General features: G+C 47.5%; 1 protein-coding gene across 5 annotated transcripts in view; it reads right to left on the bottom strand.

Moving 5' to 3' along the window:
* The window catches only part of CDC14A (cell division cycle 14A), a 118,153-nt gene that overhangs the window by 40,702 nt on the left and 54,606 nt on the right, over positions 1-22,845 (bottom strand). For all 5 annotated transcript variants that reach the window (XM_045203788.3, XM_045203789.2, XM_045203787.3 and 2 more), the window contains 2 exons: positions 6,677-6,743; positions 4,557-4,619 (listed from right to left, as the gene is read on the bottom strand). In XM_045203788.3, the coding sequence (XP_045059723.1) occupies positions 4,557-4,619; positions 6,677-6,743 (130 nt within the window). The remainder of the gene's footprint in view (positions 1-4,556; positions 4,620-6,676; positions 6,744-22,845) is intronic.

Raw genomic sequence — 22,845 nt, 5'->3', positions numbered from 1 at the left:
AACCTTTCATAATCAATCACAGGGACAGAGACAATGGGCTCACTAAGACACATTCACTCACGGAACCACTATGTTTGCACCCCCGCCTACCCAGGAGAGAGCAGTGAGCTGTGTGCAGTAGCCTGGATAGGTGGATGGAGTTAACACAGAGATTTAGGTCTTAGATCCAAGTCTGAAAAAAACACACACTGGTTTTTCTAATTAAACAGACGCACGCATTTCAAAAAGATCTAGCTCAGGCAGGAACTGGAGGTACAATTCTTTCCAAGCCAACCACATTTTGTAAACAAACAGCTCAGCAAGATGAGGCAAGAGGGTGATTTTATTTCTTCCCATCCAAAGCCTACTACCTACCAGTACTATGTAGAAAAATCACAGATGTTCTTACTATTAAAAAAATAAAATAAAATAAAAAATTTGGATTCCTAAAACTGATGTGTTCAGGTGTTACTAATTCACTTTACCATAGAATTCTCAGACTGCAAAAGATTCACTAGGTTTCTTTGGAATAGCTAACTCTTCTGGTTTCTTTTGCCGTATCACTGGGTTTGAAAACCTGAATTTTTACAACTTCTAAAAACAGCATCCATGCCCGTGAGGCCTGCCTTTGCTGTAACGGCCACAAATCCATCATTCAGCCCCAACCCTGAGAACCATTCGGCCTTTGCACCATTGTAACAGACAGTGAAACAGGGAACGGAGGCCTTGACCTTGACAATCCCAGGACGGGTTCCTTTGTGAGCAGGTGTCTTCTCTCAGGCCATGTCGTGCCTAAGCAGTGTTCAAGCACAATTCACCCCTCTTCCAACATTGGCCGAGCATCAAGGACTCTAACTGGGTGTTACACGTAAGATAATACAAAGTGCTCCTACTGTGCCCTGAAGGACCCTGAGAGCAAGTGCAGATGACAAGTCACACCTGCAGCAACACACACGTGACCGTGACCGTGACCGTGACTGTGACCCTGACCCCACGCGGCCCCAGGAGGCAGGCGCTCTGGTCCTCGCTATTCTATGCAGTGCTGCAGGCTGTGTTAACACCTAATCCCCAGCATGATAGGGCTAGGAGGTGAGGACAGAGCCCCTTTGCATTGGGTTAGTGCCCTTCGAAAAGAGGCCTGGAGAGCCGCCCCGCCCCGCCCACCGCTGAGGACTCCGGGAGAAGACACGACCAGGAACCTCCAGGAACCAGGCAAGTCCTTCCTAGAGGCCTAATCTGCAGGGGCCTTATCTTGACCTCCCAGCCTGCAGACCAGACAGAGTAAGTGTCTGTGGGTTAAGCCCCAGTGTGTGGTATTTTGTTGTGGAGTGCAAACTAACACACGCGTTGAAGAGAATGTGGCGTTGAACCTTGATAACACTGTAGTTGAAGTGCCTAAGAGGTTTAACCGTGGCACCAAGACTGTGTTGAAAATCAGAAAGACAGGAAGGACTACAAAGGCCTTTTTTATTCATTAAAAAGTGCCTTTTTTTACAGGGCACACTTTGCAACCTGCACGATGGTCTAACCACTATGCAGTGCGCCTGACCCTGAGACAAAACAAGACCGAATGTCAACTGTCGTTGAAAAAACCATTTTACATCAAATAAATACCCTTCGTGGGCGAGGGGGCTTCTTCACAGTCCCCTACCTTCTGGAACAATTAAAGAGTGTTCAGGGCACAGCTGGAAAACACAAACACAAACGTGCTGAGGGACTGGCACTTCACGGGTTTAAAGCAAAGTAAACATTTGAGTTATTTGGTTTCAATGAAGTTGCCGCGCATTTGGCTTTAAACAATACACTCTCGATTATTAAATTCGGCTTGCTTTGCAGAGACAGTGTGGCGGAGGGGAGGAGGAGGGGGTGGCAGCCACACCTCTGCTGGCAGCGACGGGGACAGGGAGGGACCGCCCTATCAGCCCGGACTAGGTGCGCCGCTGCTGGCAGGCTCCAGGGCAGGAACCCCATGCCGCTCCAGGGCTCAAGACGTACAGATCTGTGGCCATGAGCAAACCCACGGTGGCTGAAACTTGGAAGCAGGGCCCCCACTCAGGAGTGTGTATTTGATCCCGGGGCCCCGGCCAACAGCCGCTTTGCAGGCCGGCGGAGGAAGCAAGAGGACAGGCGGAGGGGACAGAGAAAGGTGGCCAGGGACAGGTGGAGGAGAAGCCTGAGACGGAACCATAGGAGTTGGCAGGCAGTGTGCAGTTTCTAGAATTAGCGAGTGCCCACGAGCCAATCAAGGAGGAGGAAGCCCAGGCACACCGGCTTGGCTGTGCAGCTCTCGTATCAGCCAGAACAGTTTCAGGAGGGCTGCCGAGAGGAAGCCCCACCACAGTGGACTGAGCCAAGGCTGCTGTCCTTAAGAAGCCTGGAGGGACAGAGACCCAACAACACTTCAGGAGGAAGAAAACCCCGTGGGAAACAGCTCAGGAAACATTTCATGGGTTTTACTGACGTGACTGCTGCCCCAGCAATGGGTTGGCGTGGTCTACCAACAGCCGTGGGAGCACGTCCGTCTGCCCGCACCCGCAGCTGCGGTCGGGGAAGGAACCCTGCTCTGCCACCGCATGGTCCACACCACAGGATCGCCCCAGGGACACGCTTCTAATAGCTCCCTGAAGAGTCAAGTCGCCGTGGGAGACACGCCTCCATGGTCCCTCCAGGTGCTCTGGGCAAGGCCACATACCTGCCTTCTGGAAGGTGCTTGACCCTAGTCCTGGGGCAGAAATTCGCATTTTTCTAATTCCATAATCCATGAACAGGAGGGCCGACCAAGCAGCACCCAGATTACATTCCAGTTTGCAGTGCAAACCCGGATCCAAAGCAAAGCCTTGAAATACCATGCCTTAGGGTTCAACGGCAACGACCCTGAGAGGCAGGAGACCTAACAGACCTCGTTGTTCTCAAGGTCCCTGCGAGGGGCAACCCATGGAGTCTGCCCCACCTGGTCAGGTTGACGACGCACTGATTAAGTGCACACAAGGATGGCACAGTCCCCCTGGAGGCAGCCTTCATCCATACATTAAACTAAACTGACGTCGCAGGCAAGCCCTGGTTGAAGGTGACCATATCTAGCAATCCGTGTTGCAAATAACTGGTTTAAGAAAGAAAAAAGAAAAAGAAAACCTCACCCTCACAGCAATGATTGGGTGGTAATGAAAGAAACGTCATTTCAAAAAGTTGTCTGCCACGGTCAGTGTTTCCCTGGAGTGTCAGTGTAAACCCAGAACGGGTTCTTAATTAATATGCCTTGGCCTCTTTCCATCGAAAAGTAGTTAGTTACTTTTAACAGATTACATAAATATCTTGCAATGGGCTATCGTCCTCAATTAGTTGTCACTGTCTCTCGTATTCATCATCCTGTCACTGGATGACGGTCCACACCTGTGAGGCAACTCCAGCGCTGCCCCTAGAGCCACTTCTTCGCCTTCCTCTCCCCTCCCGCCCCCGCTGGGAGCAGGGCACTGTCCCAGACAGGACGGCTCGGCTCCGCTCCACACCCTGCTGTGCTCTCATCTGTATACAGCCAACACGGGAGCAGCTTCCAAAGGGCGAGCCTTCTGGGGCACAGGGGAAAGCCCGGTCCTGTGTTGTTCTGTTTGTTTTGTGGACAACTGAAATCTTCTCTGGTTTTCCCTAGGGCAAAAGGTCCGTTTTTATTTTTTAAGTGAGCTGATCAATGGTTAGATTTCAAAGGAATGGCTGCTCTTAGTTCTCAAGTTCTTTGAGAATCCCTTAAAAAAAACCCTGTTGGAAATGTACGACTGTTTAGACACAGATTCTTCACGGAAGCTTCTGGACCCTCACCTAGAAAACACTTTCCTGGACCTCCACAGCCTAGTGGCCAGAATGAGAGATGACGGGTCAGCGCAAACACGAAGAACGTTCCAAACGGCTCGGCCGAGCACCCGAGACCATACTCGGGAAGGCGCTTTTGTTTATCCATTCATAACACAGCGGGCCATTTGTGAGTCACCTGAACATAGAGCCACAGACCTGAGAGACCGCAGCCCAAGCCTTCCACACGTAGCACGGCCTTGAAGGTCCTCAGCATCCCCTTATCAGACGGCCTAGCTCCGGCAGCCTCTCCCGAAACCCTGCACGGCTGCACAGGCAAGATGTCACGCAAAAGCTGTGCGACGGTGTCGTGGGAAAATCTCGGCCAGCTCTTACAGTTCAGCAAACGCAGCCGTGTTTCAGATAAAATGTGTGCCATCAAAACATTACAAGGCACAAGTCCAGTTTTGTTTTCAACAGAACCCGAATTCGAAAATAAGAGTAACTTACACTTTCACTGCCTAACTGTACTTCAAAATTATTTTTCTTATAAAGGTGGAAGGTAATTGTCAATAAAGATTTGATGAAAGAATATATACAGATATGGCACTTTCCGAAACTCAGAGGAAGGCTCCTGGTCAAAGTTGAAAAACTGGCAAATATAGAAAACTCCAGAATGATTTCTTTTACCAGCTGCTCCACATGCAATACCTGAGTGTTAGTGGGGAGTGAGGGCATGGAAACAATTTAATCAATGTATAATTATGTCTTACAAAAAATTAAAATGTACAAACCTCATAGTGTTCATATTCATCCACATCGAAAGTCTCAAAGTCGAAAAATCCATGTTGTAATCCCTAAAAGCAGAATTCGCGTTAGTTTTTGCACACTCAGCTGGCAAAGGCGGCCGCCACGCCTCAAATTCCCACCCATAAGTGGTGCTCACCGACTGGACGGAGAGCTCGGGGGACCCTTGGTTTGGAAAGCGTTTCTAGAAACCAGCTTCTAACATCAGTCATTTTGCTCCGAGTCTGTCTTATAGGTGGGACTAAACACTTAGGAAAACACGAAAATATGTCCCACAAAACATGTCTCTGGAATTAATTTACAGTATTTTGTGTAAAATTACTTATGTCTACAAAATGCGACATACCAGCAAATTTATAGTTAACACCTATTGGGTCTATACAACTAATTCATACCTAGCTGTAACACAATATATACAACTAATTCATACCTAGCTGTAACACAATATATACAACTAATTCATACCTAGCTGTAACACAATATATACAACTAATTCATACCTAGCCATAACAGAATATATAACAGTGATTACCTTTCCAGGTAGAAGAAAATCAAAAGTTCTTAGGGCAGTTTATCTTCCTTTTATCGTTAATGAGATAGTTAGAAAAAAGGGCGTTTTTACTTCATAGGCCCTTATTTGTCCCTAAAACTCTACTTGGGCAGATGTACGGTGAGAGTTTCTGACCGAGTAAAACCGCACTTGATGGCCTCACAGTTCAGAAGGAAGAACCGATAGGCTCAACAACGCCAAGAAGAAGTTGACACTCCTTTTTGTAACGAATGACTTAGAACTTTTAAAAACTGTCTGGCTTCCTCAGATGTAGTATTTCAAAAAGAGCAGAGTCCTTTATAAGTCAGACAGATTACAAAGAACGCAAAAGCACAGTTACTTTCAAAAGTTGCATGAGAAAGTCATTAAAAATGGAAGAAACCGTTCAGCCAGGCTCTGATACAGCTATCTTTGAAAGTACTTTAGAGACCAGTGTTTCCCCAAGTGCCGATCATGGACCGCCTGCAACGGAAGCACTTACGGTAAGTTGTATGTAGAACAACACAGATGACTAGGCCCATCCTGAACCGTCCCGTCAGAGGCAGCTGGTGGGGGGGTAGGGGGCAGACCCGCGTTTTTAACCTGCCTTCTTAGGGGATTCTCACAAATGCCAACTGCTGACAAACGGGCTTAGACAACTCTCACGGAACAAGCAGAACAACTCCGTTCATCCGTACGACCCATTCCAGAGACAGCGGTGAGAAAAATATACCCTGAGCTTCCACTTTCCCCCCTTTTCACAGTCTGCGTGCAGGTCACGCACACGCATGACCCCGCTCTGACGCCGCCCCTGCAGCGCAGTCAGAAAGATGTGCTTCCTGGGAAGGCAGAGCGGCGGCCACGCCCTGTCTCTGTGCTTAGGAGCTTTGGCGCTCCTTGCCACAAAGAGAAGCGGGGTGCGTGTCCCACGGAAGAGGTGTTGCAGGGAAACGTGCGTCAGCTGCTTAGAGACAGGCTGGGCGACCTAGCAGGTCCTCTGAAACCTCATCCACACTCGGGCACAATAAACCCCAGCAGCTGATGAAACAAGAAATCTACCGAACACCAAGTCCCCCCTTCCCTCTATAGCAGGACGGATGCCACCCATTTCCACGTCAAGTCGGCAGTCACCGTGACCACAGGGGGAGCGCTTTCTAAGTTTCACACGTGTTATGCGAGAAACGGGCTGTGCCAGATGGCGGGATAGGCAAAACAGTGATGACGATGGTGATGGTGGTGATAAAAATAAAATCACCTTTTCCCCAGGCATATTTTTAAATGCTGTAATTGTGGATTATGTACTGGGTACTATCTCCATAAGGGCCTCTTAACTGATGTTACAGGAAGTGTGTGTTGGTGGTAGTATTTGCAAGGGATGGACGAAAGGGCCTTGATAGTTTTTAAATTAGAAGAAAAATGTTTGAAGAGTATGTTATAGCTTTACAGAGTTTAAATTCACATTTTTAAAGCCAAAACAGTAGGGCTGAAGTCCCCCCAGCAGCACACGAGGACCCTGGCGTCTTTCCTTTCCCTTTTGTAACCTCCCGAGTCAACCACAGCAAGGACACTGGTAGTTACCTTTCTGATTCCCTGCAGGCAGTCGAGGATGGTGAGATTGTAAGTGCAGTTTCCGAAGGAAGCATCCCTGCAAACACACACACAGGAGGTTACCGTTAAACACGGGCGTTTCCACATTCAGATCCGCAAACACCAAAGTCAGCTGCACTTGTGCTCGCGTGGCCTCGAGCTGCCGACGTGGGGTAGACTCGTGTGACACGTGAGCACCTGCCAGTTAACTGCGCCGAAGCTCTCCTGAAACGGCTGTGCGCCAGTGGGCGGAATCCATCAGGAAGCACCTGGAAGAGCCCAGGCTCTGGGGCCAGATGGTCTCTGTTCTGAGTCCCACCTGCTGGGGCCTCGGGCACGTTATGTGACCTCTGTGAGTCCTTGTGTCCTTGTCTGTGAAATGAAGGGGCTAAGAGCAGCTGCCATTCACGGGACTGGTATCGCTCGAATTTAAAAAATAGGAGGTCCTCACACAGTGCCCAGTAGAGGAAGCATTAATAAACACTATGACTACTATTATTATTGTTAATAGTGATTAATAGGACTGGACTGTTTCACTAAGTAAGACAGATGTGCTAAATACAACTGTAAACGTGTGAGGGGGAGGGTGGGTACGGGTCAATAGAACCTCGCAGCTATTTTCATGGATTAAATGCCATCCCCCAACCCTCTCCCTCAAAAAACCCAAGGATAAGGCGGTCCTGCTTTCAGATGGCCTCCCTTGGGGACCTCCCCTCCTCTCCCCCCCACCCCGCCCCCGCCCAGAGCTTCCAGCGCACCATGAGGGGTTCTCTTCAAAGGGGTGGGGACCTGCTGCCCCCAAAGCCAAGGGCTTCATCCTTTATTTAAGTTTTTAGAGCAACTTAGCAGACCTGCTTCAGGCAACGTAACACTGAAGTATCAAGTTCGGGTCAGTTAAGCAAGAACTGGCACCGGAGCTTTAACACTAGCACTGTTCCAAGGTGTCCAAGGCAAGAAACTTGACCTCGAGGCTCTCAGTCTCCCTGCCCAACCCCCCTGCTGACCCGAAGGGACGGGGCTGTCAGGCATCTGTGATGACAAGGCGGTCCAAGGGCAGCAGCGTGGGAGGGGCCGGCGGTGTCCCACGGGGAGGAAATGACCTCTAAGAGCTTTAACATAATAATATAAAACTGAGTTTTACATCACAACCAGCTGAGGTAACTTGAACCCAAGGCTGCTAAGCCATGAATTAAAAGGGCACTTCAACATCACCGAGATTCAGCATCTGATCACCTAGCATAAGCAAACATTAAGTTCGCAAAGCAGCTTACCAGAAATGTGTCTTAAGCCCTGCAATTTCGAAGTTAACCTATGTAAATAGGAAGGGTTACTCTAGATATTTGTCTGATCTCCAGAATTACTCTGTTTAAAGCCATCGGGACTCATGGGTCAGTGAAAATCAAAATACCCCCTTTCCCAAATATCTTGTAAAGACATGAAACATCTATCAAGAAGCAAATGTCAATGGACCACACCAGAGACAGCAGTACCTGGGGACCCCAGACAAGACACTAGTGTGTGTGAATGACCGCACAGTCCCTTGAGGGCGCTTGCGTCTGTGGGACGGGGGTTCGGGGTCTTGTCAGTACCAGGGACCTTCAGCAATCTGAGGGACCCTCTTCTCAGCACAAGTCTCAAATGTATGAACTAAAATACAAAGGAATAGCAGAAGATTCAATTAAATTTAAAGTCATGAAAATATTAAAAAGTCTGTAATACAACAGTATGTACTTTTCTATGAATATATCACACAGCAAGGCCTAGGAGCAGGTCTGAGAAGGACCTTAAAGAAGAAGGAAACATAAACAACATCTAAAGAAACAGCAACAACTGTGATGGAATTACAAATGCCCATGACTCTTATTGGGACAAAGTCACGGATGTTGCTAATACTGCTATAGTTTATGTCCAACATTTATAACTGAGTGTCTCTTACAGGGTGAGTGAAAATAAAGATAATCATTTTTTATCATCCCAAGTTCCTGACTCTAAATTAGCCCCATGGACCCTAGGTTAAAAGCCACTGCACTTCAGTAAAGAAAAGGGACTACAACTTTTGCATTTGAAAAGAAAACAAATACTCTAAGATTAGCAGGTGTTCTTTATTTCCTCAAGCCTACCTCCCCACGCCCAGACTCGGCTAAACAAACTCACAGAGGCAGTTGTCAGAAAACCCCAGGCCCAGTCTCTGACTGTCTGCAAAGTTTAGGGAGACTCCCCTCTAGCTCCTGCCCAAGCAAAGCCACTCGTTCACCAGTGGCTAAAAAGGGCGCTGGTGGCCTGAGGGAGCAGACCTGAGAGTTAATGTGTCACCTGGCTGAACTGGGACCCAGAAGTGGTCAGGCCAGCTGGACAGACGGGCCCACGTTCGTGAACTGGAATGCGTACTAAGGCGTGCAAAAACATGAAGTCTCACTCTTGGGTCCAGGAAAGGAGGTGAACCGCCTGTTTTGAACACCTGCTCTGCTGGGTCATTCAGATGCATCAGCACATTTAATCCTCATGACAGTCTCGAAGCCAGCAGGTCCCGAAACCTGCCCCAGGCTGGGCAGAGGAGAGAGAAATGGCTTACTGGTGCCACCCAGTTCAACAAAGGAGAGGAACCGAAAAAGTGAAGGGCCACAAAAACCTACGACATACTTTTATTGGGGGGAAGAGAGAGACCGGAAAGGTGGCAGATGAACCCATATATCCACCGAAAGCTCACTTAAAAAAATAATTTTAAAAAGCCTTTTTTAAAATGGAATCCAACAAGGTCAGAGAGAAAAAGGGCGTACACCATAGCGATAAAATCCTGAAGCCCGGGAATCAGGTGAGTGGTGCTAAGAAGGCCAAGGAACTGAAAACAAAGGTGAATGCTAAAAACCACAGAATCAACCCAATTAACACCAGAGAATTCTCCAAAGGCTCAGCAATGGGCAGCACTGGGTTCTTCTGGAAATGGGAATGCAGACAATGACTGAAATCAGATCAGAGGTCCACGGAAGAAGTAGAGAGATTTTACTCTGCAAATGCAACACTATCTCCCATCTTCCCTGTTGGTCCTCCTCAACCACCCAGGACAGCGAGAACCGGCGGAAATAGGCCCCGGCAGGTAGCGGGGTGCCTGCCCCACGCGGCACCCAGTCGAATGGGAACAGGGCCAGCAAAGCACAGGTTTCCCCTACACCGTTCTATGAAGTGGAGGCCAAGTCAGGCAAACACCAGGCTCTGGTACCGTCAAAAATCCCTTCCTCCTCTGAAATGAGATCATTAGTTAACACAACTGGTCCTCTTCCCCCCTGCCCTCCATACCTCCCTCCTGTACCCTTCCCAAGAGAATTAAAACATTTTCAAATCTCTACAGGAAAAAAACCCAGCACCATCCCAAACCTCTACATCCTCTCTTGACAACCAGACTTCTCCAGAGAATGACTCACCTTCCTGCCTCCATGGCTCCTTTCCCACACCATCACCTCCAGCTCCCGTTGGCTCCCACCCTCTGGCCACTCCAGGAGCATCTCTCCCTGAGTTCACCGCTGATCTCTTTATCACCGAGGCCGGGGGACTTTTTACTTAATTGAGGGGGGAAAATCACTCTTTTAACCTTTTTAAAGTATGCAATTCAGTCATTTTTAGTATATTCACAGTTCACATCACCACTAATTCCAAAACACCTCTCTCACCCCATAAGGAGACGCTGTACCACTGCAATAGCTCCCCATTCTCCCCCCTCCCCGCCCACCCCTCACAATTACTCATCTCCTTGGTCTCTCCGGGCAGTTTTTCCAGCGTCATTATACTTAATATGTCAGCAACCAGCGTCTCCGTCCTTGGAATAGTCTCTTCACTGAATTCCTGGGTTTTTCATCAACTTCTCTAAACACGACTCCTTCCCCATCTCCTTTACAAAGTCAGCCTCCACCTCCCCATCTTACAAAGTTAGGGCTCCTCAAGGGTCGAGTCCAGACTCACATTCTTCCCCCTCTCTCCCTAGACCAGGGCTGCCAGCACCCTGGGAGCCTCCCTAGAACACAGAATGCTGGGCCCGCCTGAGTTTCCAATTCCATAGGTCTGGGGCAGGGCCCGAGAATCTGCATTCCTAGCACGTTGCCCGGTGGGGCTGACGCTGCCAGTAGGAGGGACCACATTTGGAGAACCATGCCCTACACAATCTCATCTACATAAACTGCCATCTCTCTGCCAACCACCAGCGTGGACTCCTTAAAACTCCCAATCGGGACGGCCAACAATGCAGGGCACGCTTCCGCCTGGGGGTCTTAGGGCAGCTCAGACTCACGGTGTGAGGGCACTCTGGAATCTGCCCCCACCAGGAAATAACAACGTGGTCCTCCAGCGGCCCCCGGTCTCCAGCTAGAACCCGCAAGTTCCTCCATCTCCCTTACCCTGCCTGTCACAGAGCCCCGATGTTCTCCCCATGGAAGTGCCTCTTGAAAAGTTCAACCGCCACCCTCAGCTAGACTCACTACTGCCTCAGCCGGCCCGAACCCACTCAGCCTCTCCACTCAGTCTTCGCGGCAGCCAGAGCAGTGATCTAAGAGGTGACTCTCCCCAGCAGCAACCCTTCCTGACTTCCCACTGCGCTCGAGAAAGTTCAAACCCTCCATCAGAGGCAAGGCCGTGTGGTATCCGGCCTTCCTGCCTCTCCAGCCTCCTCCTCCTCCCTTCATGCCCCTCTCGGTCTGTGCCCACCACGGTAGCCTCACCTGAGTGCCCCCAACAGGCACCCCACAGAAGCTTTGCTCCTGCTGGTCACACGTCCTTCTGCTGGTCACACCTCCTTCTGCTCTCCTCTGCCGACATTCCCCAACTCATCCTTCAGATCTGAGCTCAACGGTCACCCGTCTCAGGGGAAATACCTCCAGCCCCACCTGGCTAGCTCAGGTGCCCACCTTTTCTGTGTTCATTAACTACGGTTGGACATGATATCCTGGTGTGCTTATTTGATTCTCTGTCTCCCTATGTAACAGTCCCCAAGAAGGCAAGATCTGTATGTTTTTACTCACCATTGTCTCCTTAGTACCTAACACAGTGCCTGGCACGAAACAGATATTGAAACATTTAAATAAGTAAAGGCCCTTGGGGGCTCATCCCAAGAAAATTTTCTATAATATTCTGTGGTCACTTGTGTTCACTCCATAGCCACATACCTCAATCCTCACTAGCAAGAAACACTTTCTTTGCATTAACCCCAAATCCCTTCTGTCCATTTAAGACCATTTCCTTCTGTTCTATTTGCCAAAGACTATTAATTGAACCAAGCCAACAGCAGGGATGCTCCAAGCAGTTTTCTCTTCCTTTGCCAAGTGCTATTCAACCCAGACACTTCAGAGAGGCTACAAAGAGCTGTTGGATGTAAACCATTACACCAATGCGCTCCAGCGAGCTTTACGCTCCCTCGGTTTCTGTGCCACCTTACAGCTCCCAGTTGTTTGCTTGGCTCCTGGTTTGCTCCTTCGTTCCCTCACCCACCCCCTCATCCATTCGTATGTATGGAGCCACGCACTTCCTGAGTTGAATAAGGGAAGTGTATTTTTCCACATCCCTCCTAGAGGACCACTGAACCCCCCGCAGACTTCCCCTGAGGGGGAGAGTGCACCCTCTTCCCGCCTGGGAAAACTCCAGCTCTCACCCTTATCTGTCGTGATAGTTTTACCATGTATTGCATTACCCTCTTAAACAGGCAAACAAGAGGTGCTCTTCGTTCAGGGGATAAGGTAATACCCCCAACACCCAGGGTTTCTAACCGTTCACCTCTGCTTTAAAAGCTATCATGGGTCTCTAACTCCCAACACAGAAGACCAACGACTAGAGAGACATGCAGATACTAAGGCAGCTCAGCCTCATGCTTGACCATCTCAGCTCCATCCATCCTGACGATTCTTTCTCAGCGTGACTTCCAGCATGACAGTCGCCTGAGCCACAAAGCTGTTACGAAGTGATTTTAAAAATCCACGTGGGTGTGGCGATGGGCAGGGCTGTCGATAACGTTGTTGAGTGAGCAACTGAGTGAACGAATACTGGTGTAGGTGAAGTCACTGGAATTTTACGTTCATTTTTACATTTTGCATCTATTTCACTGCAAAGAAGTGGAAGAAAAATTAAATTTAAGGAACAGAGAGAAAGAGTTCGATTCATCTTGTCCCAGAGCTGAGAGTCGGCTCCAGAAATTCCGAGCCCACATCAGCACCGGCAGGACCGTGCACACACCACGGGCGCCAGCAACCACTCGTTCTTTACCGAGCCAGGTGACCAACACACCGCTGCTAAGGGCCTAAGAAGCCACTCAGCACGTAGCAACCTTGTCGGTGTTAATAATGAAGAGATGAAACCAGAGAGGAAAGAACATGTTTACACAAAACAGTAAGAAAGCATTTCTGGTAATGAGCCTGTTTGAAAAGAAGAACAGAGGCAAGGTGTTTGCAAGGTGGAGACCACACTGAAGAGTCCAAAAGAGCTGGTGATAGAGAGAGAGTAGGGGTGACTACAGTCCACGGTGGTCCTGCTTCTGTGATCCTCTGTAAATTCTCTGGGTGGCAACTGTTAGGATATTTGCAAACACCTGCAGAGCCATGGGTTGGGAAGCATCTCAGAAGTCATCTTAGGCATCCTTCCAAGCACTGAGCTAAACCCATCCACCCAGCCACCACAGGACCAGAAGCTTCTGAAGGAAAGGAACATGGCCTTGAAGTCTGGGTGCCCAGAGTCTAGTACAGGGCTGGGCACATTTCTAGGCTGTAGATGTTGAATGAATGAATGAATGAATGAATGGTCATTACCAGGAGGTCATTCAACGTATGCCTGAACAACTCTAGTGGCTGGGATCTAGTGACCTTTCAAAGCCAAAATTACATAAAACAATCTTTAATCATAAACAATGAATAACAACAAAAACATAATCTAAGTCACTGCCACAGCAGAGAGCCGCCCATGTAATTTTAAATATTTTCATAACCATGTTAAACTAAAAAAAAACACATGTAATTTTAAATATTTTCATAACCATGTTAAACTAAAAAAAAAACAATTATATTCATGTTAATATATTTTATATAATCCAATATATCTGTAATAGTAGCATTTCAGCATGTAATCAACATAATTATAAGTTTTTATATTAAATCTTCAAAATCCAATGTGTATTTTAAAGTTACAGTCTATTCTGAACCAATTCCAAGGGCCCAACAGCACATTTGACTAGTACTAGACAGTCCAGCCCGAGACCATGTTGTACGGACATTAGGGAACCAAGCTCAGCCCCACCGTCCTTTCCAGTTGTCCGAAGTACACCTGGCTCCCAGGCTTCGGGCAAACCCACAACACGTATGTACCAGCTCCAGGGAAAAGAGAAAGCTATGGCCTGTATCATCTAGGCCTGCAAATGAAAATCTATTTGATAGAATTAGTGGGCAGAACAAAGCCATCTGCCCCTCACGAAAGAGCAAAATCAACGACTGCGAGGGTCCGAGCTAACAGCTGGGCAGGGCCAGCCCCTCGGGAAAACGGGAACTTGGAATCTCCCGCGGCGCGGATGTAGCATGAGGCTCTGTTCTCGTCACGTCGCTCCTCTAAGGAACAGAGCTACGTGACATTCTTGGCTAAGTCACGGCTTCGAAGGTCCCGCGAAAATAGCAGAATAAATCCATCTAGAACCAGCCATCACAGGCACCAGCAAGACACCTAAGTGGCTCCCAAGTGATCACACTCATTTTGCTCTAAAGCTGAAATCCATAGTTAAGAGCATCGTATAATAGGCATTCAACAAAATGACTACGTTCGTTAACGTAAATGATTGCAGTCTTGTTCCAAACCGCCTTTACTCACCGAGGCTGGCTCCTGCACATGCACCATAATGAGCACAAAAAGCCTGGCACTGGGTCCCCCCAGATGGCTCGGTGACACTGGGACCATGAAAACAGGACTGAAGAGAACAAGCTGAGCCAGTCTTCACAACTTAAGCCATTGAAGCAGAATGTGGAGGAGACGTCACCCATTGCCTTACGTGGATTCACTGGGTCACAGAGACCCGAACTGTTGTTTCTGTTATCAGATCTTATATAGCGGTGCTTGCTCACCACTTTAATGCGAAAAATCTGATGAAGAGCCTGCTTTTCCTGGTGATCCAAGTTAGCCAATACGCCCCACCGTTCAGAATGGATTCAACAGTTTGGACTAGATAAGCCGTCTCTTTCCAACCCTCAGGAAACTGGCACTCCTCGCTATGCAGGACTCGTGCAGATTCCCCCCCCCCCCCCCGCCCCGCCAATGTAACAAGCACCAAAAGCAAAGATTTAGGAAATATTCACAGGGGCAGGACCCCAAAGATCAACACTAAGAAGCCAAGAGGCAGCCGGCCATCAGAGGAAGAAGTTGGGAAAGGAAGGAAAGCCTTCAGAGAGCATAAAATAAATTTTGCTTCTGCATTTTTGATACTCAAGAGAAAAACATGGCAAGGAGAACTTTCCCTTTGAAGTGCAAAGTTACTTGCTAAATAAACTGGCAAAATGCACAATATCGTATGTCAGTGAACAAACATCTGGTTCAGCCCTTTCAGTAAAGAGCTCTGTCTTATCATGACGTCTAACATCTACCAGCACGTGTTTACTCTGCTTTGGAAGAATCAAAGCAGCAGCCCAAGGCGGAGCTGTGAGTGGTGGACCGCTCTGCGCCTTTGTCAGGGACCAACGGGTTCAGGCTTGCCCAGAGGACCAAGGTCACCGAGGAGGAGATTTCCCGGTGAAAGCCACCCACGGTGTGAGTCGGAGCTTGGCAACAGAGATCACCCAGGGTCCTCCACACACACAACAAACCCCTCCCTTCACACAACAAATCCCTCCCTTCACACACAGGTCTGGGTCCATTCCAATGGCGAACACCAGTAAGGGGCTGCCTGGGGTGGGGGGTGTCTGTTAGAGGTTGCCTGGCCTATGAGGAAGCTTGAACTTGCAGATTGCTGTTCATGGCAAATAAAATACCACCACTTGATTAGCCATCTCCTTCCAAGGCTCTCAGGAAAATGCACAAAAACAGTTCCACAAACCACAGCATGTTATTCTAATCCCGAGAGATCTGGACAGGTGTCCTAGGGTGTTTTGGAGCCAGAGTCCTGCCAGATGTTAACAGAAACTCGGGAGAGTAGCGGGGAGGGACTCAGGATGAAGCACTTTGGAAAATTCCAAGTCAAGCAAAATTAGACTGGTTAATTTATTAGTCAGAAATATTCAGGATCTTAAAAATAGGAACGTGCTTTGTAAATCTCCAAGATAGAGAGCTTAAACTTATTTGATCCCTAAATTTTGGGGGCTAGGGGGACATGGTAGGTCATAGAGAGCTGTGGTTTTTAGAAAGCCTAACACCCAGGACAATTCTATCAGAATTTCTGGAAACAGAACCCAAGCATCAACATTTTTGAAAGCTTCCCAGACTTTTGAAAAACCAAGGATGGGAACTAACAGGCCTTTGGGAAACATGGGCCTATAAATTCTGCCATCTTCTCCAAGCCAAAATAAAATAACCACAACAAAAATGCATTCCTGGGCCCACCCAGGAGGAGGTCCGCCCTCCACCCACCCTCTCCAGCCACCTAAAAAAAACCCAACCACTAAACTAACAACTGGTGATAACACAGCCCACCTTCAACCAGCTCTCTTCCACTCAATGCCAGAGTCGCCCCTACGTCCCCCACGCCTCGGCCCCCAGCCACTACGCTTCCTACCATGCTTTCCGTCTTCGTCAGCAAACCTAGGAGCCTGGGTTATTTCTGGTCTGTGGAGCCTTATTTCCCATTTAACTTTATACGTCACAGGAATATTGGGTTTTGGCACATTGCTGAATCACCATCGATACCAAAACAAGGTACCAAACTGCCACGTAGGGACCAATAAACTAAGAGTGTAAATGAATTCAAAAGCACAACAAGATCTAAAAGAATAGTTGTACGGTTTAGACAGGTTACCTTGCCCATGTTTTTGTGAGACTGAAGTGTTTTCGCAAACACTGTTTTATAAAAACCGAAGAATGCAGATTTGAAAAATGCCGCCAGTGGTGGGCGGCCAGGACAACAACCAGGGAATAACCCAGAGCTGGTGGTCTCGCGGGACGTCAGACAAGCTGCGGTTCACGTGATTTTGTGGAAGGCTATAAATTGGGCATGCACCGAAAGGAAGGGAATCTGAAGAGATCCCTGCAGGCCTGCCCATCCAAACTCTGCTGGCTCAGACCCCAGGACCGAGAGACCCCTGTTCCCTCAAAGGTCAACTGCCAAGTCCATGCTGGAGATAGGTTCTGCCCTCAAAGAACCGAAGAGGCGAACAGCACCCCGTTCCTCTCGTTTTCAGCTGACATCACTCTTGATAAAAACATTGGCTAGCTTAGTACGGGTAAAAAGTACAGTTCTTGACACAACTACTTTATCATTAAACTGAACACCCTAATACTGACATCGAACCACACACTCCTGGGTGTCACACCAAGCCAGAAGTTACGCCTTCTCTGAAGCCTACAGCACTTCACAGAATCACGAGTAGACAGTAAATGGGGTGGGGGGACCGGATGAAGGGGGTCAAAAGGCACAAACTCCCTGTCACAAGATAAACAAGTACTGGAGATACAAAACGCAGCATGATGCCTACAGAGAACGCTGCCATCTGGGACACCTGACGGCTGCTGAGGGACCAGGTCCCCAAAGCTCTCATGATAAAGGAAACAGGTGTCTGTAGCTCGGTGAGGTGGCGGGTGGTCGTTAAACTTGTTGTGATGATCTATATGGGTATGCCAACTAATTGCGCTACCCGGGGTGTCCAACCTGCGGCCCGGAGTGGCCGTGAATGCGACCCAACACAAAATTGTAAATGTACTTAAAACCTTTTCTTTTTTTGCTCGTCAGTTTTTATTAGTGTTTGTGTATTTAACATGTGGCCCAAGCCAACTCTTCTTCCAGTGTGGCCCAGAGATGCCAAAAGGCTGGACGCCCCTGCATGTATACCTGAAACTCACAAGCATTCTATGTTGATTGTGTCTCGGTCAGACTGGGAAAGAATAGGCAGTCAAGTTACCCAAACCTTTTTTTTAATTTGCCTCATTTTGAAGCTTTTTAACTAGGTTAATAGAAAACTATAATTTTAATTTTTTAAATATATTATTGATTATGCTATTACAGTTGTCCCATTTCCCCCCCTTATTCCCCTCCGTCCTGCACACCCCCTCCCACCAGCATTCCTCCCCTTAAGTTCATGTCCATGGGTCGTACATGTAAGTTCTTTGGCTTCGACATTTCCCATACTATTCTTAACCTCCCCCTGTCTATTTTCTACCGACCATTTATGCTACTTATTCCCTGTACCTTTTCCCCCTTTTCCCCTCCCACTCCCCCGCTGATAACCCTCCATGTGATCTCCATTTCTGTGATTCTGTTTCTGTTCTAGTTGTTTGCTTAGTTTGCTTTTTGTTTTAGGTTCGGTAGTTAATAACTGTGAGTTTGTTGTCATTTTACTGTTCCTATTTTTTATCTTCTTTTTCTTAGATAAGTCCCTTTAACATTTCATATAATAAGGGCTTGGTGATGATGAACTCCTTTAACTTGACCTTATCTGAGAAGCACTTTATCTGCCCTTCCATTCTAAATGATAGCTTTGCTGGATAGAGTAATCTTGGATGTAGGCCCTTCCCTTTCATGACTTGGAATATTTCTTTCCAGCCCCTCCTTGCCTGCAAGGTTTCTTTTGAGAAATCAGCTGACCCTCTTATGGGCACTCCTTTGTAGGTAACTGTCTCCTTTTCTCTTGCTGCTTTTAAGATTCTCACCTTATCTTTAATCTTGGGTAATGTAATTATGATATGCCTTGGTGTGTGCTTCCTTGGGTCCAACTTCTTTGGGACTCTCTGAGCTTCCTGGACTTCCTGAAAGTCTATTTCCTTTGCCAGATTGGGGAAGTTCTCCTTCATTATTTGTTCAAATAAGTTTTCAATTTGTTGCTCTTCCCCTTCTCTTCTGGTACCCCTATGATTCAGATGCTGGAATATTTAAAGATGTCCTGGAGGTTCCTAAGCCTCTCCTCATTTTTTTTGAACACTTGTTTCTTCATTCTGTTCTGGTTAAATGTTTCTTTCTTCTTCCTGGTCCACACTGTTGATCTGAGTCCTGGTTTCCTTCCCATCACTGTTGGTTCCCTGAACATTTTCCTTTATTTCACGTTTCATAGCCTTCATTTTTTCCTCTAATTTGCGACAATATTCAACCAATTCTGTGAGCATCCTGATTACCAGTGTTTTGAACTGTGCATCTGATAGGTTGGCTATCTCTTCATCACTCAGTTGTATTTTTTCTGGAGCTTTGATCTGTTCTTTCATTCCAGCCACTTTTTTTGTCTCGGCGCACCTGTTACTTATAAGGGGCGGAGCCGTAGGTGTTCACCAGGGCGGGGCCACCCACGTGGCTGCACGTGGGTTGTGACACTGTATGTAGGGGAGGGGTCCAAGAGGGAACAGTGCCACTGGCTCCACTCTCTGCCAGCTTTCAGTCACTTCCCCGGCTACCCACAATCAAATTGGCCCTTCTGGTGCTGATTCCCGGGTCGGTGGTTTGTGTACATTCTAGGTCCCTGTGGGTCTCTCCACCCAGCTCTCCTGTGAGGCTGGGAGTTTCTCCCGCTGCCGCCTCAACCCCCACAGGTGTTTTCAGTCAGAGGTTTGAGGCTTTATTTCCCGGAGCTGGAGCCCTGGGTTGTGGGTCTGTCTCGCTCCCCAGTTACTCCTCCCGGTTTATCCACACTTGAATGTGGGACTCGCCTGGTCCTCCAGCTGCTGCCTTGCCGAGAGTCCTCTCCGCCCAGCTGCCCATCTCTGCCACTCCTATTAGTCTGGGTGAGTGTTTCTTCTTTAATTCCTTGGTTGTCGGACTTCCATATAGTTTGATTTTCTGTCAGTTCTGGTTGTTCTTTGTTTTTAAATTTGTTGTCCTTCTTTTGGTTGTGTGAGGAGGCACAGTGTGCCTATGTCTGCATCTCAGCCGAAGTCCAACTTTCTATAATTTAAATTTTTTAAGGATAAATTCAAGTAGAAAAACTCAACCAGAGAGCCCTTTCAGTTCTAACAACGCCCCTACACGGCAAACGTCATAGTGTCCTCGTGTGCATCCTACCTGCCTTCAGGAAGACAACCTGTGCTGTGCAAATGGAAACCTGCAGCACCCACAATTGGCACCTGCATGGCTTCTCCTGTTTCATCGTCACAGGAAAAGCACCAGGGGCTCACCCCTAACATCTCCTCCAATCCCCGGCTCCAGGGTGAAACCTCCACCCTCTGTGTTCCCATATCATTCACCTCCTCACACTAATAAAGCACCATAATCGCTCACCAACCTACACATTTAAAAACAATGTACTGAGGTCCCTGGGGTGGTGGGACCCAGGAGACTATCTCAGTGACTGGCACAGAGGAAGCAATAAATCAATTAACGCACACATCATTCTCTGGCACACAGTGAGAAGAGCCCTATCCCGCCCTCAAGAGAAGAGTCAGCCACGCAAACAAGTCATCACAACACAGGCATTTGCTGTAGTGGTAAAGTAGCACACGTGATGGGGCGTGGGCGGAACGGGACAGGGAATTCCAGGCCAAGGACCTGCAAGCCTCCCTGGGAAAATGAGGAAGGGCTTTACAGAAGAGACTGCTCAGATAAATGTTTCTTAACTGAGTAAATCTTGAAGAACAGCATTATCTAAATGTACAGTAGCCTTAAAAACGCCTTCCATAGAAAGACACTAGAGTACGTAGTGCAAATGGGAACATGGGCCCTTCCGTGAGGAGGGTGCATGAAGGCCCCCAACCACACTTTAACAAGCCTTCAAATGGCCTTCCGTTTTTAAAAAATTATAAACAGTTAAACATTATACGTGACTGGAAGGCCCTCGAAGACATCCAGTATTTGATGTGTTAATACAGCAGTGATTTTAAAAAAAACAAAAAAAAAGGTCCAGACCACGAAGATACGAGTGTAATTTAACAACAAATGGTGTAAAAGTCTAGCAGATGATGGAGCCCAGATTGAGTCCACGCAAGCCAAGGCGGTGATGGCGGACCAGCACAGTGTGAAGGTGATGTTTTGAATTATTTTAAGTTAATTTATTGGGATGACATTGGTTAATAAAATTATACAGGTTCCAGGTGTACATTCTACAACACATCACCTCCGTGTTCACCCCCCCAAGCCAAGGCTCCTTCCTTCACCACTCCTCCCCCCTTCCCCTCTCCTGCCCCCCCACCCCCGCTCCCTCCCGTCATCGCCACACTGCCGTCAGCATCTATGAGGTTGTTTGGTTTTGGTTTTTGCTCAATCCCTTCACCTTTTCCTGAAGACAATTCCCGAGGGCACTGCCTTGGCCTGGGCCATAGACTAAACATCGACTCCCATCTTTTCTTAGTATTAGGGAAAATTAAGTTTCTTTCATCAAATTCCAGAAAACTTGCAGTATTACCTTTCCCACTCAATCATAAAGGCACTACTTTGTCATATTTTCTGCCTCCCACATACGCTTCAGGAAGAGTCTGGATGTAGAAATGCAGCTGAATATAGACACAACTCCCGGGGTCTTGAGTTGTAAGAAAGACACAGAGCTGTGTTCAAGGTCAACCTATTAACAGGGAATAGGCGCCTACACCAGGCACAAAAGCCTCACATCTGCACTCAGCACGCTTTTTTCCTACAAGGAGTAGCTTTACCAAACAGATTACGAAAATCTCTTTATGTCTAACAACAATCCTGTAATTTTCTTTGTAGTATTGTCATGAGTTTCTTTCTTCTAAAATACATTTGAGACCATGGGAATTAAAAAACGACAATTAAAATGATAGGAAACGACCTGAAGGCCTACCTGTCAGAGACGGGTGAAATGTATTCTTGAACACGGTACAGAAATAAGACAGAATGAGGAAGGAAGCTGGCTACATGCTAAAATGAAAGGACGGCCAAGAGGAGTTACATGAAAAAAATCAAGGTGCAGAATAGTATATGCATGGGCTACATTTGGTGGTAAAAACGAGGAAACTAAGAACGCATGTCTTTATTTGCTTGTATGCGCATACAGAAACTCCGGCGGGATGGAATAAACTAACACAGAAGTTACCCAGGGGGGACTGGACAGGTGAGAATCGAGGGTAAGAGGGAGTATTTTCACTGTAAACCTTCTTAAACTTTAAACAAATTTTTTTTAAGATTTTATTTATTTATTTTTAGAGAGAGGGGAAGGGAGGGAGAAAGAGAGGGAGAGAAACATCAATGTGTGGTTGCCTCTCACATGCCCCTACTGGGGACCTGGCCCGCAACCCAGGCATGTGCCCTGACTGGGAATCGAACTGGCGACCCTTTGGTTCTCAGGCCCTCACTCAATCCACTGAGCTATGCCAGCCAGGGCTACTTTTTAAAATCTTTAAACTATATTAATGTGTTTACATTTTCAAATATTTACATAAAAACAATTTAGAAAAATAGACTACAACTGTAATAATAATGATTTAATTCTATATTAAGTAGTAATATTTTTTGTACTATCTTCCTTCCATTCTGATTTTCTTAATTATCCAAAATCTCTAGTTCTCAGGAAACAAATTACTTAGCACATATAAGCTAAAAATATGATCACACTTATAACCTGTCACTTTTTGCCAGCCCTTCAATAGCTAATTAGCTCATACGCTAGATTTTGGGGGGGGATACTTCCTCTTACTGCTTTACCCCGATTTTGCTGAGAAGATCATGTAGCCTGGGTGCAGTCACATCCATCCCTTTTCCCCACCCTAGTACCACCCCCCACCCCATGCCTAACAATGCCCCCTCCTGTGGTCTGAGAAACAGAAGTAAGAATCCCTGGAACCTTAAGGGATTCCATCTTAATTTATTCATTGAAGTGTTTACTAAAAACACTTTTAAGTGGCAGGCACTGGGGTGCACCCTCTGGGTGACAGGAGAGTAGGGGGCGGGCCAGAAAAGAGGCTTCCTGGATGGCTCCTGTTCCCTTCTTCCGCTGTTGCTGGTAATTTCGACACCAAAACAACAACAAGCAGTCCGTGTGCTTGTAGATCTGGACACACAAATAAGGCAAAAATACTGGAATCATTCATGGCTCTATCAGAGGTGACTACCGTGTGAGTTTTGAGGTATTGTG

Source organism: Desmodus rotundus, chromosome 12, assembly GCF_022682495.2.
Source record: "Desmodus rotundus isolate HL8 chromosome 12, HLdesRot8A.1, whole genome shotgun sequence".
Lineage (NCBI taxonomy): Eukaryota > Metazoa > Chordata > Mammalia > Chiroptera > Phyllostomidae > Desmodus > Desmodus rotundus.
The sequence above is the reverse complement of the archived record's forward strand: the minus strand, read 5'-3'. Positions and strand labels throughout refer to the sequence as shown.